Raw genomic sequence first — 20531 nt, 5'->3', positions numbered from 1 at the left:
TTTTAATGGCTGATGGTATCACTCCAGAACAGATTGAACTGGACCGTGTTGCAGTGCTGCTGCCCAGTAAATCAATAAACTCGCAGTGAAAGAGCACGCATAAATTTCTTCTTACAATATTGTAATTAAATTTCTTAAGAGCCAGTCACTTTAGCATTACAGTCTGGGTGGGGTTTTTTCATTTACCAATGAAATTAAAATATTACAGAGAAACTTGTTCAAAGTTGGGTTTGTAGGACTCTGCGGTGGTGACAGCCATTTATAGTCGGTGGAGACTGAGAGGGTGAAGTCAAAGCACTGAGACAGGCACACAATGTAGTGATGGCCAGGTGTCCTAACCTGAACTTAGAATATGCTGTCTTTGCTGACACTACAGGTTCCGCTCTATAAATCTCCTAACAGTCATGTAAATATTTAATTACAACAGCAAGTTTAAGTACCAGGTGCAGGTGCCCAGGTTGGTGGCAGTGCCTTGCAGTGGTGGCGGGCCTGCCTCATGCCAGTCCCAGCCAGCTCCACCGGCCCCAGCGCAGGGCACAGCTGAGCCCCGCAGCCACGGGCGGGCGCCTCGGGGAAAGCCGGGCTGAGAAAGGGCAGGAAATGTTGGACAGAGAGAGGAGGGAATGAAAAGAGTGCGAAACAGCAGAGGGAACACCAAGGCTGGAGGAGGAGGTGCCCCACACCAGAGCAGAAGTCCACACTGCAGCCCGTGGTGGACCCAAGCTGGAGCAGGTGGATGTTCCTGAAGGAACTGCAGCCTGTGGAGACCCCACAGTGGAGCAGGGCAAAAGTGTGAAGGGAAAGAGCAGCAGAGAGAAATGTCCACATACTGACCACCCTCCACCCCCCACCGGTGCTGCCTGGTGGGAGGTGGAGGCGTCTGAAGTGAAGGAGTGAAGCTCAGTTTGGGAGACGGGAGAGTGGATGGTGTGGCTTCAATGCTTGTTTTTGTTTCTTACTACCCAAATCTATTTTAATTGGCAATAAATTAATGTTCCCCAAGTTGAGTCTGCTTTGTCTGTGAAAGTAATTGGTAAGCGATCTCAACCCACAAGCCTTCTTACCCTGCTTTCCTCCCCCATGGCCCTGAGGAGGTACAGCACGTGAGTGAGCAGCTGAGGGGGGGCCTCCCCATAGCCCAAAGCTAACTCAACACAGTTGAGCTGTTGTCAGTCACAGGGTCAGTCAGGCCAGAAAAATTCTTTTCTTTTTTGTGCATTTTTATAAAAGAGTCTGTAATTCTATGTGTGTGCACACAAGCACATGCACATTTACTATATGCATTCTGCAAGGGAACCCAAAGCGTACCCCTTTAGAAAAAGAGGTGGGAAAAATCCATGCTGGCAAAAAAGACTCCAAGTTGAATTGATATTAGGATGATAAAGCTTGATTTCTGTTAGCTGACACTACAGTGTTAAAACTCTGATATTGATACTTATTCACTTGAGAATTTCAGGCTTTTTTTCTTCTCCCTAGAAAGCATTTACAGTTATGGGTCAGATACTGCAGTAGCTATGCTACTGAAATGCAACAGGGTGTCACTGTTGTTAAAGCTACAAAACGAAATTTTGACATGAAGGAAGAACTCTTACGGAAAGGACTGGGGAAAGATAAACCTACAGTCTCTTTAGTCAGCTGCCTTTTGTTAGATGCCATCCATCACCTTACAGAACTATGTTCATGCTTGTGAAGGAAAGGCAGTGCTGCATCAACTATGGTCATAACTTACTTGCTGAAAGGCTTCTTAGCAGCATAGCTTCTGCACTAGAGCAGCTGAACGCATAAAGACAGGCATAAATAGCTTCTCTTCAAGCTCTTTAGGTTAGAACATGACATCTCGCAAGTCAACAGAAACGCAATAATAGGTCTCAATTCTGGGAAGTATTTACACTACATATAAAACATAGGAAAACCAGCATTGAAAATAGGTGTTAGATATTATTGAAGTGGCATAACTCCTCAACTCTGACTTGGGATATTTGCTTAGCCATCCTTTTAAATGCAGTAAAATATGTTTGTATTCTTCCTAAGATACACTATAAACAAAAGCCCCAGGAAATTTTGTGTCTCAGCACTTCTTGATAACATTTCATTGGCACCTTTTTTCCTACAGGTAAAAAGGCTGGCTTTTCCTTGAAGGATTTTTTGTTTATTTGTTTTAAATATGCTTATTTAGCAGCAGTACTCCGACTCCATCATTTTACTCTTATGTCAATAACAAAAAGCAATAAAGTATGACATTACATGAGAACTAATTTTCGGCCTTAAGTAATAGTGATACCTACCTCTAGGACCTCAGTCTGAGGATTTTAAAAAATTAAAAATACTGTTGCATTCTATCTCAAATTACTGAGCAGTGGCAGCTTCCCTACCTTATTGGAAAGACAACTGAAATGTACATTAATTACATTTTCTTACAAACATGTCCCAGTTAATTACAAGCCTCATAAGGGAAGAGAGAAAAATTATAAAATCCTGCTTCCTCTGTTTCTTGCTTTAACTGCCAGACCACCTTTCCTTACTAAGTTACATCACTTCACATAGTGATGTAACTGTCTTTCCCATGTGCGTGTTTTGCTTTTTTATTAAAATCCTTCTCTCAGCTTTCTCCATGGGAGCTTGTGTAAAGATAGAGAAGCAAAAGGAGAAGGACTAGTATACAAAAAGTTTCACCCAGATTACATGTCAAATTCAAATTGCATTTACTTTCTTACAAATCCTGAAATACCTTGTTTTAGGTGGAGTTATATATTGAATCTATTTGAGAATAACTGAGAGGACAATAATACTTGTAAATTATCTTGTGAAATGCTGAAAGGTTTGCTAAATTTTGAATTATATTAAATTCTCAAATTCAGCATAATATCTGGCATATTAATAGGCATTGCAGTAATACCTGGACCACGCAATGATAACATTTTAATTTTATTATAGCAATTTAATTTTATATATTATAATTAAATATTCTCTAAACTCAGAAAATGGTCTTTTACAACGCTTAAACAAATACACAGTCCCCTAAATTAAAGCACTCAAGAGTCACCTCCTGTAATCACAATAGTAAAAATTTTTGAAAAGAATCAAACAAGTAATCAATTATCAAGCAATAATGGAAATCTCTCAGAGGATCCAGCTTCATGGGGGAAAGTGAGTATCACTGTAGGTACAGACAGTCACTGCACTGGCATTTTCTGTTTTTCAGATAAATGAGGACATTTAACAGTAAGTTAACATGGACAAAACAATGTCCTGAGAAGCCTGAGTGTGCAAGCTGTTCTCATTTAACTGGTACTCTGCAAAAGCAGAGTGACTTGGCAAAATCGGAACACGTGAAAGAAACCATTAACTAACGGATTACATTTCCTTCAATACCTACCAAAAGCTGTCCAGCAAAGCAGATGAACAAAATGAAGGAAAGCAAGAGAAATGCAGCCCCAAATGAAATTCCAAGAATAGATGTTCTACAAGAAAAGGAAAACATGCATTAATTTATCTGTTACACATTTTTAGAATGATCTTTGTGTATAATACTGACTACATGAAAAATTACCATGTTCAAGTAGCAACTTCCAAACACCAACACCATGGAAAACAATTCCAATCCTTACCAGAATGGCAAGCCTTTTTCCTGCCGTTTTCCCACTGCCAAAATGCTTGAATTGGCTTTACCTCTGACTTAACAAATGTATGACCATGAGGAGATAATTTCTACACAAATAATTTAAGTGACGGAGTGCATTAACAGCAGCAAAGTTTTATTTTGTTTTTGCCTTAGAAAGCCTGTATTAAAGATCCTCATTGCTTTATTTTTATGCTGTTGATTTTATAATATTTTATGAGTCCAATAGATATACAAAATAAACTTGTTGGTAGCGTACACTCCCCCCAAAGGTAGAAAAGCAACAGCATGGGACAGCAATGTCCAGTTTTCACTGTCTTGCAGCTAGAACCTGTAGTATCAGTGATGCTGCAGTCTCTTAGCCAGCAAGAGCTTTAATATAGTGACTAACATTTCATTAATGAATAGGTAGGGATTCAACACCTTTGGAAACTCATTTTGTATCAAATCTGACTGGCTGGCAGTAGATTCTGAAGTATCAGAGGACAGGATAGGAAGGAAAAGTAAACACCATGAAGAACAGAAAATACAACAGATTAAATGAAAAAAAAATGAGTAATCTATACTCTTCCTGAAATCACCCTTACACAGTGTTCTAGCTCATCCTTTTCTTCTGTGTTATAAATAGGGAAACCTAGCCAAATAGCATCACTGGACATTCAGTAAAAAGAAACAGGGATACAGTAACAATGCATGCATGCATTCATTCTGCAAATGTGGAGATCTCTCTCACACTAAAGTGTAATTGCTCCATCAGGCACCATACAAGAGCTACTTAGCGCTGCTGCCTAGGGAAAGATGCAGTAGGACCTAATTATGTTTAATGAATGCCAAGAGGAGATATGAAGCTGTGGGATAACTGAGTTGTTTAAGCAAGGGAACTAGATGCCATCATGAAGTCCCTCACCTGAGTGTCTGCTTTCAGTTGTAACCACAGATTTGACATTTTTACAGAATTAAAAATCTCTCTCAACTCCTTTGAGCACCAGCAAAACCCTCATTTTATCAAGCCTTATAGATTAGAAATATTGGCATGACATTTAAGAAGTTTTATATCCCCTGCTTTTTCCACAAACTATAATAAATGTTGTATTTTAAATTAGCTTCTCCATAAACACGATTCAGAATTAAAATACAGTATTAACGAAACATACATCTCTGTTCTTTAGAGATGCCATGTGAATTCAAATATGTAAATTTCAGAAACTGTAACACTAAAAACTTAGGAGTGGAATTCTATGGATCAGTTTTCTGAGATTACGTACAAACATTAGAAAACATTTTGACCTGTTTTAACAATAGTGTTATGGAAGCTATTTTCAGGAAAGAACAAAAAAGCATTAATTTCACAAACCAATTTGATGCTATATTGCTGCTATTAAAATAATTTTGGAGAGTAATTTATGAGCTTTCCTGCCAATCACTGAGACAACCTCTTATATGCCAATTATTCATCAGATTTTGGGTTGATGTGAACAGCTGATGAAAAACAAAATACTGGCAATTCACAACTTACATTAATCTTGAAATAATGTTTCTTTTACAAGTTAAGTTGAAATAATTCTTGATTATGAATACATGTTCTCCAAGAATTTCTCCTTGAGACTGAGACTGTGAACTGTATATCAGAGTATGTAAAAATAGAGTCTACTCCTAGGAATTTAAAATCTAGTAAGCAACAGATGACAGAAAAGGAATATAATTACCAGCCCCCCCCCCCCCTTTTTTTTTTATTTAATGTATGTATAAACACTTCCAGTCATATATTGTCCTTCAGTAAGATTCAAGTAACCATTTCTGCATTTCAGACTATTGCCATTCTTTCTCTGATATGAAGCATACAAAAAAGGAGCCTGCACACCCTAAGAAATTATTCAATACAAGGATAGCCTTATGAGTCAAGTTTGGAGTCTCCTTGTAGAAGGAGAAATGAAGATGTTTGTGAGAGAAACTAGAGACAAGAGAAATAATATTAACATAGCATTAGGAGAGGTTATGCAAAAAGTGGTTAATCGTGTGGGCAACAGGCAACAACAAAAGGTCTCTGTAGCTGTTTTACATGACCAATGATGTTATTGAGGTGGCACAACAAGAAAACTTACATAGCAAGGTGAACCAGATTCTGATTACCAGAACAAAGAGTATAAGGAAAAGGAAAAGTAGTATCTTAGAATCCAGAGAAAAAAAAAGTTGTAAGATTTGTTTTCTCCCCACACCCCCTTCTTTTCTGGGAACAGCAGGACTTCTGTTTCAGCTAGGGTAAGCCGAAAGAGTTTCATGCTGCTCCTAGAAGGAAAGAAGCGAGCTGAAAATGCTATAATGGGAAACAAAATACTAAAAGTCAAGTGCCACCATAAACAAGCCTCATTTGAGGCAAGGACCATAGGAAAGCCATAACATGCATTTATTTTTTTGTCACTGGAACATTACAAATGCAGAACAGGTCTTTACAGCAAGCTAATCTTTCCTTTATTGTGCAGAATCATCAAGCACATTGCATAAGTCATCAAATGCATTGCACTGACAGATTTGGGAAAACCATTTTGTCAAAAGAACACCTGGGATCTCATGAGCCTGCTAACTTTTCGCTGGCCTCTTCCTATACCTCAAGGAATGACCTCATTTCTGAAAGGTTTGCTTTCTGCTATGGTGCCCCAACAGGAACCCTGACAGGACAACCCTTGGCAATAAGTTACAGAGGGACAGAGTTTAAAATTGAGGAAACAATATGAGAACTTCCCAGGCTTCAGATAGCTCCAAGTCTAAATAATTTATGTTCTTGGCTATCCTTCTCATATTTTTCTGGTTTCATCAGCAAATATCTGTTTTGAATAATTCATTTTTATCAGGTGGTATGAAATCAGGAAAAAAATTGTTTTTATACTTATGTCTTCTTGGTAACAACTGAACTGAAAAATGAAAACTTATTATGAAGATAAAGATACTGAAAAATGGAGAAGAGAACTTATTCCTTCGACACTTTTGTAACTTCTAGGAAAACACATGGCTTATGGCAAATGTCCCTTAATGGGATGTAGAGAATTTCATTAGCTTGCCAGGTAATTAACATCCATGTTTTGAACTATTTGATTGCAAATTCTCTTTTGAGATGGTAATTTCTAATTGCTTCATTATGATTTTACAAGTATACAAGGCAATAACTGAATTCAGACCTTTTTGGTATCTAATAGCTATTTCTTTCTTAATTCAACTGATTACTTCATTGGTAGATTCAATGGAGGCTAACTGTATGGCAATTTTGACACTAAAAAAAAATCATTTGAGTATTATAACTTCCATTGAGTGTTTTTTAAAAAAAGTCAGATACAGCAGAAAAGAGGCTTGTAATGGCAGTTTTCTTTCATTTATACTGCTACATAAAAACTTTCCCTAAAAGCAGGCATGTAAGTACCACCTTTTCTATGAAGAAATCCAGCTATGCTTGACTGGATTGATACTACATTAAGGCCTCCTAAGCACTTTCCATGGGTAGAACAAGATAACTGCTAGCATGGCATGACTCGGGACAAAAGGACACAGTTTCTTGAACATAGCAGCCTCAGAGAGCAAAGACTTAGGAAAAATCTTAAAAGTAGTTCTAAACAATTTATTAAGTCAAATAGCACAAGAAGTAAGTCCTGTTCAATAGCAATGTACTTTCATCAATTTACCAGTTTGCATTTCAAAAAACAACACTACTTGCTGCAGCACAAACAAACCAGTAGGCTGCAACAAGTTTTTTACCATCAGTCAGATTCTACCACCCATGCTGCTTCTCCTTCCTCCAGAGATCAGCTCACACCACACTACCCCTCCTCCACCCACCCTACAATCCTCAGGACTATTTAACCACTTAGCAGGAACGAGCTACAGCTGCACATCATCCATGTCAATCAACCCACTGCCTTCGCAGCAAGGCCACAGCTGCATGTTATCAGTGCTGATCAACCCACGGCCTTCATTCCTCTACAACTACCAAGTCCATCTTAGTTGACTGTTTCCCTAAATAAAGAACATAGGGGTTGTCTACATTTGTCTATATATGTCTAGAAATGTCTAGAATTACTAGAGACAGTTCTGTCACTTGGTAAACCAAGAATGCTCAAGAGACACTGAAGGCCTGTTCCAAGGAAATGTAATGATCAAGATTTGTTGTCATTTTAATGTCACAATAAAGATCTGTTCCTCATGATACATTTCACCCCAAGATATTGTTTACTTGAGTAAATTTATATTTACCACTTTATGTACAGTTTATTATGAAAACACCACACCAATTTATGGACCCTGGGAAAATTAAAACATTAATAAATTATTTCAGCCTTGAAATAGATGTCTTGTGATATTGGAGATATTACTTATTTCTTGGAACTTGCTGGATTTTACTCACCATCAAATATCTCCAAATCTACTTTAAAGCAGCAGGTGGTATGCCTCACAGAAATCAATGATACTACACTGCTGCAAAACCAGATTAATGGAATAGTGGATCAATAAAACCCAAGGACAGACTTAGTTCATCTCCCCGTCTTTATTAGATTGCCATTTAAAAATCCTATAGAATTTTTTCAAGAAAATAAAAAGGCTAGACAGAATTTTAGACTAAACTATGATTTTTTTTTTTTTTTTTTTTTTTTTTTTTTTTTTTTTTTCTGGAAGGAAATAATGTTTGCCGCACTGCAGTATGTTCAATTTAAGCTACATTTGTGATGACTATATATACTGGTGATTTTTCAACTGTTTTTTTTAATTTGACATACTCTCAGTTTCCCCACAAAGATGCAGATGCCTATACAATACCTTGCCTTTCTGTCTTCCATTTTTGCATCTCTTAAATTAATGCACAGACCCCTGGAAGCTGAATACCATTCATGTTGGCAATACCTGATTTTACATTCTTGCTTTTACTATTTAATATGCAGCCCTAAAAGAGTTCCAAAAGATAATTCGCATTTTTTTGTGATGAAAATGAAGAATCATATGTATCTTTTGCTTTAATGTTAGAAAGAGATCACATAGTATCAGCATATAGCATATCCTTTTACAAGTTGGAGGACACTTTCCTTACTTGAATACAGCTCCCTAGAGTTCACTGATTTTAAGTATCTGATATATTTTAATGAGCTACACCATTGGTTTAAGAGACAGAACAAGGACATAGCAAAATGAGCATCTTATGTATGATAGGTGATAAATCTAGATGAATTTGTGTGACTGAAACCAAAACATAAAAACAGATTCATAAATCATGCTGCTGGAAGGGACTAGTTAGATCCAAATTTGGGTTTTGGTATATCCAAACCACACATTTCCCTGAATTAATTCCTGTACTAATCAAAATAGAGTATGACCTTTTAAAATATACTCATTATGCAAAATGACAAATAAAATTAATCATCAGTCTTAATTTCATATTTTGCAATGGTAATATCTAAAGTCAGACCTAACCATGTAGAGGATACTGCTGAACCCTTTCTTGGAAGAGTGCCCCTTTGCAGCTTGGCTCTCTGTGTTAGAAGCTAGGTGGGAAACCATTTGAAAAGAAAATGCTGCAACACCTAAACAGAAGCCCATAAAAACATATACATTTTATAAAACATGTCTGCAGTATGGAAAGCCAAAAAGCTTTGAATTTAAATGTGAGCAAGTACTACAGCACAAGACCAATCAGTCAACTGAGGTAATAAATACTGCTCCTGAAGTTGCTGCACAGGAGAAAAGACTATGAGTGCAGAAACACTGTATCACATGGAATATACAATGTTGGCTTTGGAAACAATTGCTATAAAACAAATATGAACTTGCCACTATATAAACAATCAACAGTAGAATTCCATTTTAAGAAGTCTAATAAAATATTCTTTATTGGAACTCTCTTCCAGCTTTCTCAGCTTTTCTAGAATATGCACAGATAGAAAGATAGCTGATTTATATACAAAAATATAAATTAGCTCATAATACATGAATCTGGATTAAAATAATTATTCCAGCATTTGAATATATTTTAAGATTAATTTTAAAAAGAGAAATTTTATGAATAGTAATGCTCTGTTTGCTTGCTGAATACAGTAGTATTATCTCAGTAATATGTTACATATATTTATTTAATCACAGTCCCAATTCTGCAATACATTTTGTCCCACTTCAATGTCCAATTGTCACACATATTTCACAGGTAATTTTAGTTGCACAAATTTATAGCTTGTATTACTTTTTTTTTACACATATGAATTTCACTCCTGTCATCATCACACATTTTTAAATGCAAAGAGAAAAAACCTAAAATGAATGAAAAACTGATACTAACGCTTGGCAACATGCTATTGAGAGCATTTAAAATTAGGAGCAAGCATAACATTGACAACGGGCTGAAATCCTCAGTTTTCTTTGTTCAGTTTTATTTCCATGAACTAACCTCTGTAATCTGATAATTCCAAAATGTTTTTCTTATGTATTTTTATTTTTTACATTAATGAGCAAACAGACACAAGAATGAGTACATGTTAAATATCACTTACTTTGGCAATACCAGAATCTGCACAACAAAAATACAGAAGAATATGAGACAGGCACAAGTCACATAATATTTAAATGCAGGCAGAGTAGTTGCTCGATACTAGAAGAAAAAAAAGCAAATGTTAAAACCACAATTTCCAAAGCAGATAAAATATCACCCAACTGAAATGTCAGCTTAAAGATGGAGATATATATAGGCAGTATTTAACAACATTAAATTTCCTGTTGTTCAATGACTTCCACATCCACTTACAAAGGGCTAGAGATTCTCAGGCATAGTATTGAATCCTTTTACTTCTTGAAGAACAGCTTAAGTAGCCATGTCAAATGTTTTTGTCTTGTTCATCTGCAGAATAGGACTATCCCAAATTAATCAAAAAAAGTTCAATGAAAAAAAAAAAAAAAAGCGAAAGCATTGAAAAAAATATTTTTAGGAATGGCCAACCATTCTTAGCTGATTCCAAGTTTCTTAGTCATTAACTCCCCAAACTGTTTTTTTAGTTATTAATAAATACTGAATGGGCTGAACCAGTTACGCTTAATAGTCACTGAGAGAGGAAACTTCAGAGCACACAGAGCAGGAAAGTGTAAACTGCGCTACCAATTTGTATAAATGTTCCATTTCCAACAGCATAGCTAGCAATCATACTGTTATTTACTGGAGCTATATTATTACCTCAATTGAAATATTTTATGTCTGTTAAAAGGCCTCATATGTCTGCTGATACTACTAAACACTTGATATTCTTTGGAGAGAGTCAGTTTGATCTGCTTTGTCATTAAAACCCAACCTATTTAAGAATCTCTAATTAGCCTGTCTAGAGACATAAGAATTAAGCAATGGAATATTTATCAATCAGAGTTGTTCCGCTATTTCAGATAGGTATGTCTAGATTGAAACCAACTAAATATTCAAAGGGAAATTACCTAAGTGTTGTGCCTATTAAATTTATTTATTAAATTTATTATATTAAAATAGTAAATTAAATAAACCTATTACATGACTTATCTGTCAAAGATTTTTCAAAGGCTAAGAGTTTAAGATTTCATTATTAAAAGGAAATGTACCAAAGATTATTTTCAAAAATTCTTCAAAATGCAAACATCGTAAAATGGAAAATGCATGAGCTGTGCTTTCTAACTGCAAGCACACAGCTGTGTCTTTGTGCTTACTGCCAAGTTCTGCCCTTGAAACTCGTGCAGCAAACTTCGCATGAGCATGTAGAAATTGAGTTTAGCAGCCCAACAGCTTTTTTTTCATTTTCGAATTATATGACAAATTAAAAGCAATTCTTATCACATACCTAACTGAATTTGAAGGCACAAATATGACTGTGCTTGATGGATATGTTTGCAGCAAGTTTTGTTCTTCCACCTGTTGAACATGTCTGTTGTTTCTTAATGGTCTTGTCCAACAATTTTGAACCTTGAGCTGCTGTTAAAATCCCCACAAATTCCAACCCATTTGTAAATTCATTTAAGTGTTTCACACTTCTCTAGATATTTCCCAATGAAGTCAGGCAACTCACTCCTTAGGTTAAATAAATATTTTGCTTTATTACCTTGCTGTACTTTCATGTCCTACAGGGCCTGAAAAGCTCCTGTTTAAATTAAAAGCAGGCTTCTTACTGAGTTCATTAGTCAAGACTGGACCAGTGAGTCATTAAAAGGCCGTGAAGAAAGATATTAAAAAGCCGGATCCAAAAAGGACAATTAGTTCTTTGCCATTGCAAAATATTCTACAGTCTAAAAGAGATTAGACTCCTACATCGAGTATCTACACAGCCAAATAACTTAGCTCCCTGGTTTTCTCCCAAGTCCTGATTCCTTGATTGTCCAAAATGCATGTATGATGTTTTCTCTCAAGTTCTCTTTCAGAATTTATCGGTTAAGTACCACCCACATTAAAATCTGAATGTGCTCCCAGGCACACCTTTGATCCACTCAGTGTACCCTTTGAACAGTACAGATGAGACCATGCCAGGTCTAGCATCTTCTCTCTTACGCCATCTTCTAAACAGGCTCAAAAATCCTTGAAACTTTTTTCGCCTTAATGCATTGCCAAGGGCATCCAACACATGCCTTTGGCAGCTGGCCATAAGAACATTATTCTGCTGAGCTGTGAAGGAGTCTGAAAATTATTTCAGATGCTTTCAAGTGAAATATATCTACAAACATAATTAAATATGCATTTGACCACCATGTGGGATCCAGAGGATGCTGTACAGTGTGAACACAGTATGGCAATACTTCCTCTACCCCATTCTCATCAGGTTCACTCATTTATACAGTCAGCTGTTGTCAAACCTATCTCTTACTTCCCTGAAAGGCAGCCTAACTGTTCAGTTATCAGCTGTCCTATGCTTACGAAAAAGCAGAAAAAGGCAAGTCCCCAGTCTCCCTGCTGAAGCTGTGTCAGTATGTAGAAATATACTCAGGCTCTACAAGACCATAACACAAAGAAAAGGCCTGATTTTCTAGGCAAGTGGTCATGACAGTCATGTTAAAGAGGGGATTCTTTCATTCTGATCATTACTCGAAAGACTAGAAACAGTATCATTTACTCCATCTGTACATACATTTTCAAACATGTTTTATCACACATACTAGTTAGAAGAACATTTAGTGTGTTGCATCCAAGACAGCTAGGCATTTTTCTTAAAAAAAAAATTTATAGTATTGTTTCCCCAGAATGACTGTGAGCATCAACTGCATATGGAGAAAACTATGAGTAACATATCATTATAAGACTATTCTTACTACAGGTGGAATCTTTGAGACTTGGCAAAGGAAAAAAAAATAAAAACAGTGGAGTCTGATAAATGTGTTTTGAGTATGTAGATGATGGAACTCAGGAATTTTTTGCTCCAGTTACATCAAATTTGGACTATTAAACCTCCTCCCACTTCTGTGAGGCCATGAAAATGTCAAGGAATTCAAGTGAACTGCAGAGCCCTACAAACAAGAAAGCAGACATCACATTCATAAAGTTTCTTCTGTAAATGAGCTAAAATATTACTGTAAGATTTGAGCACTTCTCTCTGCAGGAGAGGTACTGTGGCCATGGCTCTGTGTTACAAAAGCAAGGGACATGCTTTTAGAACGATGCAAAGAAGGAATCAACGGTGAATTTGCAGTGAAAACAACTTACTTCTTTTTCCAGAGTCTTATTATAGAAAAGAAGCGATATTCTTTGAATGTCTTCAGATTTAAGCCACTGCCTAGAAGATAAAAGGAACATTGTAATGGACATAAGAATAAAGCAATCCCGCCTTTTTATGTTACTGAACTCAGCGAAGAAAATCACTTTGAAGCAAGCAAGTTCTTGTGTATTGCAATGTATATAGTGAATTGCACTGACAGTAAAAGCGGAAACTACAAATCCTGTCTCCTTTTTGACTGCTATTGCTATTGTACACATGAAAAAAAAGGCTCAGATGAACCACTTTTTCTGTGGATCATTCCTAATGACAATCAAGGGGGAATTTATATGATGTAATTCTGACATTCATATTCCACTCATCTCCAAAATACTGTAGCATATCCAGTAGACAGAAGAGAACCTGAGATAAAAAGAGTCCTTCACAAGGTACCTTTAAGAAGTGCACTGTTACACTATGCAAGAGTGGCAGGTAAATTAACACTTTACAAACTACTACTCTGGATGAAAATGTGAAAAACATTATTAAAGCAGGTGGACTGATTATGTCTTTGAGCTGTATTGGTCCCTTGACCACGACCCTGTATTCTAGAGGTAGATTTTGATGTTTTTACTGATTATAAGAACTTCTTCCATGGTTGAAAATGAGAAATAGAATAAGTACTTGCACTGAAATGACAAATCTATTTTAAAAGAAGTGAATCCTGACAAAAGCTTGACATAACTTTTACAAAATGGAATGTTCCAATATGAAAGTCTAGATTTATTTTAATGGACACTTGAAAAGAAACATACTATTTGCATTTCAAGAGGGTTAGGTTGCTTGTACCTCAAGGGGACTAGACAAATTTGCAAAAAATATTTAAGCTGACTACTGTTGTGAACATGAAATATTTGAGCTTGAACAGTAATAGCAGAGCTTGAGATTTTTTTGCAACCTTTACAGCAATATCTTTAAATTAGACTCTAAGCTAGTAGTGTAGCTAATGCCTTCTAAATAAAAGGGAATGTCTCAAATGACAGGCTGCAATACATATATGTAGCTGCAATGAATCACAGTGGAATACATCCTAAATTAAGGTCCTGGGAGAACAGGAATGGACAGAGTGGAGTGTAAGCCATTAACTTTGATTTATGAAATCTAAAATATTTCCTCTCCTGGGAGACTGTTCCAGCTTCTGTGCAATCAGTTTCATTATAAAAAGGGGCTGAAAAAATATTCAGTTCTAGGTATACTTAATTAAAAATTATATTTCCCAGTTCACTCTGCAATAGCTTACATCTCTGATCACAGTTAGGATTCTGAAAAGAAACAGGTATGATAGGCTGTTGTACATACAGCATGATTTTGTTTGGATCCAGCTGTAATCTACTGGAGAAAACATTCAGTTTGGAATATTTTTGGTAAACTGTGAAAATAAAGTGGAAGTCTTTTCATTTAGTTATAAAAATCAAGCAAAAAGTAACCCTTTCCTCCAAATTGTTAACTAATTTCCCTTTTTTTCTTACAGTATCTGACAGATGGATTGATTTTATTACCATTACCACACTGGCAAAAAGTTCTGTCTGCATATCTACCCTCAAAGTCTTAATGTGGTCGGTACACACTTGATAGCATGTGAAGTCAGTAATGCCATTTAGAGCAAAACCTGCCTCATAGTCTGCATTAAAAACTCATGTTTTCAGGAGTTTTTAATTAAATTTTAAAGCTCAGAAAAAACTATGCTGGTTTTAGGTAGCAGGTGCTGAGAGGTCTGAGATGAGGGAACAGTATAACACAGACAAATGGAAGTGGACAGTAACTACAGAAGAAGGAGCACAAAGTCACATACACTTAGCACCAAAGATAAGAGCTGAAAAATTCTGCCTATAGCCTGACTCCTTGATGATCCTAAAAGTTACTGAAGTATCTGCAAGTACATGGGGGTATGCCTTCTAGGAAAATAGGTACCAAAATTTCTGTTAAAATCCTTTTGTAATTCAAGCAACAACACAGACAGCTGAATTATGCCTGTATCGACAGGTCTGATAGGGTTTGTGCTGACTGGCAATGTACAGCAAGGAATTATGCACAGAACATCGCAGACACCATGACTTAAAGAAAAGAGAGGAGAGAGTGTGTCTCTTTAACATAGTAACCTACTTACCAAAGAGCAAATAACTTTAGTTTAGCTCCCTCTGTAGGTATATATTTAGCTAGCAGATTGCTATTCATCCATCATGTGTCCTACAGAAATCCCCTAACCACCAAGGGTCAGAGTGTCATAACTAGGGCTACTCATCACCCTCCTATGCACGCCAGACACCCTGCAGCCAGGAATACTTTGTTCAAGGTACAGGGAAAAGAAACGTGGAGAAAGTATTATGTTACACCCTCATGGCTAAGACACTCAGCTGAGAGACAGCAGCTCTTTGTTCCTTGCTCGATCTTCTAAATCTGTATTTACGCATCTTTTAATGTAGTACTCTAACAGAATAATAATGAATAAACAGGTCATACTTTTCTCATGCAACTTTGCAAGGAGCATTGTCAACTAAATCTACTACTATGAATGATGGCACAAGGCTAGCAGGCTGGGTTTTAGGTGTCACAGTTTCTTTTGCATTCCAGAAAAATGAACTGAACCCAGATGCCCCAAGTTACAGACAGTGTGTGCATGTGGTGCTTGGCAGTTTTGTGGAAAAATAGTAAAACTAGCTTGTGAACCAGCAGAAAAGCACTGAGTGAGGTTGCCAGAGAAAACACTACACTGCTTTCAAAGCTTGAGGTACCATTTCAATTTGTACTGCACTATTTTATGCTGTGTAAAAAAGTGTGATTCATTTGGACTACAGCTTTGTCTTAGACTAAAAAGATCCAGACTATATTTCCTTTTCTTCCAGTTACTGGTTATTAAACATCTAGGCATGTAATGTCCAAATCCTGACACTATGACCATTTGCTTGCAACCAGTTAATTTTTTTCCACAGAATGACACATGGCAAAGAACCACGATGTCGATGAAAATGTCAGACCGCACTGACAGCTCAGGGTAAAAGAAACAATGGCTCTGTACAATGATTGTTTGCATTTGAATTATTTTCCCGCAATTTTCTAATCAAAAAGGATAAAAGATTGATAATTTTAATACAGTATTTTACTTGCAATATTTTTTTTAAATTTTCCTTAATTCACAGACTTAATTCACTATACAATCCAAACTCTACACTTAAAAACATTTAGAAATACCGGTTTTCTCAGATTTTCTGAAAAGTTTGCTTCTTGATTCACAGAAGCAAATGAGTTAGCTTCACAACCACACCATTAGTTTATAGTGTTATTATAGTGCTATTTTCATTTTAAAGACAAAAAATTGAGGCACAAAACCCCCGTACAACTATAAAGAAAACATAAATTATTAGTTTTGTGTCTCAAATGTAGGAAATCTTTTACCTAATTTTTCCAAGGGCTGAGAATTCACAGTTAAAATACTGAATTAACTTGCTGTTTGTGGAATCAGCACTTTTGACAACTTAGTCTCAGTTTCCTGTATCATTTAAGTGATTCATTCAGCTAACCAATACAGGGATAGGTAGAGCATCTAGTTTTGGAAGGTGGCATTCAGCCTCTCTGATAAATAAGATCATTCCTTATTTTTCTGCAGTTCCCCACATAATTCAGAAAAAGCACTGAAATGTTTTCAGAAACCTTTATTAACCACACAAACATCTTTCATCCCCAAGTTTCTCTGAATTTTATGTACTAATTAGGTAAGACAGGGATTCTCTGAGATAAAATAACATCGGTATCATAACACCAGTACTTTATTTTAATGCATTTATACAGATGCTTTACTTTTGACATCAAACACATATAAGTTGCCAAAATTTATACAGCTGTTTTAGGCAAGTCTAGTATAATCAAAGGCTTTGATATTTGTATTTTGTATTTTATTTTTGGGAATTATGATATTTGCCTGTCATATGACCTATCCTCTTTCACTGTATTCTTTGTATGACCTGTAACTATCAACACTCTATTCTATAAATTATTACTGAAAAATGTTTTCTTAAAGCCAAGTACCTTTAAATAGGACTATCAGATGCAAAAAACCAAATTTTTCATATGAGCATTTAATAATTAGGAATAATATGAAGGTGATTAAGATTCTGAGTAACAGAAGTAGAGGGGGAAAACATGTAATTCATTACAATTGTTGTCCACATTTTTGAAGGGCAATTCCCTTACTTAATCAGATAAATATAAGAAACCTGAACACTTATTTAGGACTGTTATTAATTTTTCTCTCATTCTTATCTATTCGCCAGCAAATGGAGAACATCAATACCGCCTCCAGCTCTTCCTAGGACACAGAAAAAACACATGCCACGTTGCCTCCCCCAACAATTTTAATATGTCATCAAGCTTAGCTTTCTCTAAGAAATCAACCAACCAGTTGAAACAGAGAGATATTAACCTATGATTTTAGAGAAAGTTTCTAATTCTGAGATGTTTCTGTGACATTTGTGAAGGACCAATTTTCACGTCATTCTGATTCCTGAGCCAGGTGTTTCTTGTGTCTTACTTTTCTGCTCTTGGATGAGATAATTCTGTAGAGTTACAGCCATGAGTGTACAGATACAGTTATGGATCAAAAATCACTTTGCCATGAAGATCAAGACAAGCCAAACCCTCTGTCACACCATGATTCACAGGCAGTGTCTTATTCCTTATAGTAGAAAATGTTACAGTACAGCCTATCTTTATAACGTACAGAGCTTCCTATACCAGTATTAGTGACACCTTTACTGTTTTCAGACTTCTGTGTGCATGTCAGAGTGAGGAACAGTAAACACTACCCTCTGTTCCAGATTTATGTCAAAGTTGAAGGAAGGAGACAACAGAGGATGAAAACATACTTTTGAGCGTTGATTCCATCAATGGCCTGGATCATCCTCTCATTCAGTTCCTCCTCAAACCTTCTTTTCTGTGATTTTGTTCTGAAATGAAAAATGTGGGAAATTACTTTGGAAAATCATTACATTATTAATAAACATTGACTTTAAACAATGGGGTGATAGCTGGCATAAACATAAGAATAATAACAATTGTTTTAACATTTATGCTGCAATAGCAGCATGCCTTACTATGGACATTAGACTACAGTAATAGTTTCAGAAACTCCTTCCATAATATAGTATCAAGACACCTGGTATCATTTCTATCTTTTGTACCTATTTTGGAGTGGAATTTAGAAGCACAAAAGCAAGAACATCTCAGAATCTTAAAGAATTGCGTTATTTGCAAATAACACAGACTTTTCACCATAAGGTTGACAGAAGTCCTTTTGACATATTGTCCAAATGTAAATGCTTGGTTTTAAAATGAGAGATTGTTTTTATTTTTATCATGTATATTCAGTCAAAACTTGTCCATCTTCTGGAATTTAGTAATATTTTTGGTAATTGCATAGTTCTCTAGTAACCTGTGATTTGTTGAGAAGACATTTCCCAAGTAGAGAGATGGGGAAGGGAACAGACAGAATGACTTGTTTGTATAATTAAAGACAATAAAATACAAAACTTTAAAGGGTTCTTTTAAATGATGTTATGGTATTTGTGATGTCACATAATTTTGGAAGAAAGACATTATCTGAAGTGTTATCAGGTCATTAAAATAAAAATTACTCATTCCAGGTTTCTGATAGTGCTAAGCTTGTTCTTTAAACAGATGCCATTCAACTCTGTTTCCATTTCTCACCATCTTGCCCTGATCATTGAAGTACCAAGCAGGAGAATAAAAACTTAAAGCTACTGTGATTCTGCAGACATTTTGTGTAGCAGGAGCACTACAGTAAGACCACAAAATACCTTTTGAATGTTTACTGCTGCAAACATACTACATACTTTGAAATAATAAACCACAGCGCAAATACAAAGTAATTCACAAAATATAAAACATGTTTCTTTTAGTGCATATTATCAGCTGTTAATAGCCCTTTCCATCTTCTCTTTTCTTACCCCTCTGTGCCTCTTCTGCATTTTTCTGCATGATTTTGTCCCCAGTGACGGAGTAATTGAGTTCTTAGGAGAAGCCAACAGTAGCCCATCAACATACTTAGACTAATTCAGAATAATGCTACTTGTTAGCAGGAAATGTAACTCACGATTCCTAAGTAACTTATCTGCCAAATCTGTTTCCATAGCCCTTCTCTATGTAAGAGGTATGAGATGAAAATATAGTTTCGGGAAGAATGTCCTCAATATTTTAAAGCATGTCTTTTATATATATATATATACACACATACATACATATATACATATATATATACATATACACACATACACATTTGTATATATAATACATATATTTATAAATAAAAATTTATATATTTTATATATATAATTATATATATATATAAAAGACATGCTTTCGAATATTGAGGACATTTCTCACTGAAACTATTTTTTCATCTCATACCTCCTACATACATATATATGAAAGTATATGTCTTTATAAGGACTTATATGAATAAATGATTTTTAAAAATTAATTTACCTCTCTCTGCAACGCTGAAAATGATATTGCCCCATGGGAACATCCTAAAAAACAACAACAACAAAACCCTTATGATCTGTAAAAGACTTTGACGATGTTAAGTTGCTTTTAAAATAGTGTTGAAAACAGGGTCAAGTATGGAAAAAAGTTTCCAATACAAATATTTTTAGCATTAGATTAGAACTGTCTAAAAGAAAAATCCAGACAAAAGTGAAGATGTAGTGACCTGGAGACAAACTGATCTATCATTTAAAACACTAAATAACTAACGCAAGTCTGAATCCAAGAATGTTTTGCTTTACTAGAAAGTCACTGCTTCAAAGGCATCACTGTTTTAAGGTAGCCCAAACACCTGACAGCTTCAGCAATAAACAGTGTTAAATGTTTTTTGAAAAAAATAGACCTGAGAGGCTAAATACAGGCAATGGTCATTATTTTTTATTGACAAGCAACAGGAGCCATCACAGCCACTTTATTTTATGAGTGAAAGTGATGGCTGGGTACTTTCTGTAATGAACATGTCACAATCCATATTCTGATGCACTGTCTTTATTGAACAAGATGGGTTAGGTAGCTCAATCCTATGTGCTCATACATAACAGGAACAAAACTGAAAGCCAATGATGAAAACTATTAGAATTTATCTTTATGTCCATGCTTTTTACAAGTAGAAGATAATGCAATGTCCAAGCTGTGGA

General features: G+C 35.7%; 1 protein-coding gene across 2 annotated transcripts in view; it reads right to left on the bottom strand.

The window, feature by feature from the left end:
- ADCY2 (adenylate cyclase 2) overlaps positions 1-20531 on the bottom strand; it is a 225116-nt gene that overhangs the window by 45808 nt on the left and 158777 nt on the right. For both annotated transcript variants that reach the window (XM_055800387.1, XM_055800386.1), the window contains exons 11-15: positions 19834-19877; positions 18195-18275; positions 13287-13356; positions 10138-10235; positions 3377-3461 (exon numbers count right to left, since the gene is read on the bottom strand). In XM_055800387.1, the coding sequence (XP_055656362.1) occupies positions 3377-3461; positions 10138-10235; positions 13287-13356; positions 18195-18275; positions 19834-19877 (378 nt within the window). The remainder of the gene's footprint in view (positions 1-3376; positions 3462-10137; positions 10236-13286; positions 13357-18194; positions 18276-19833; positions 19878-20531) is intronic.

This window comes from Falco peregrinus, chromosome 3, assembly GCF_023634155.1.
Source record: "Falco peregrinus isolate bFalPer1 chromosome 3, bFalPer1.pri, whole genome shotgun sequence".
Lineage (NCBI taxonomy): Eukaryota > Metazoa > Chordata > Aves > Falconiformes > Falconidae > Falco > Falco peregrinus.
The sequence above is the reverse complement of the archived record's forward strand: the minus strand, read 5'-3'. Positions and strand labels throughout refer to the sequence as shown.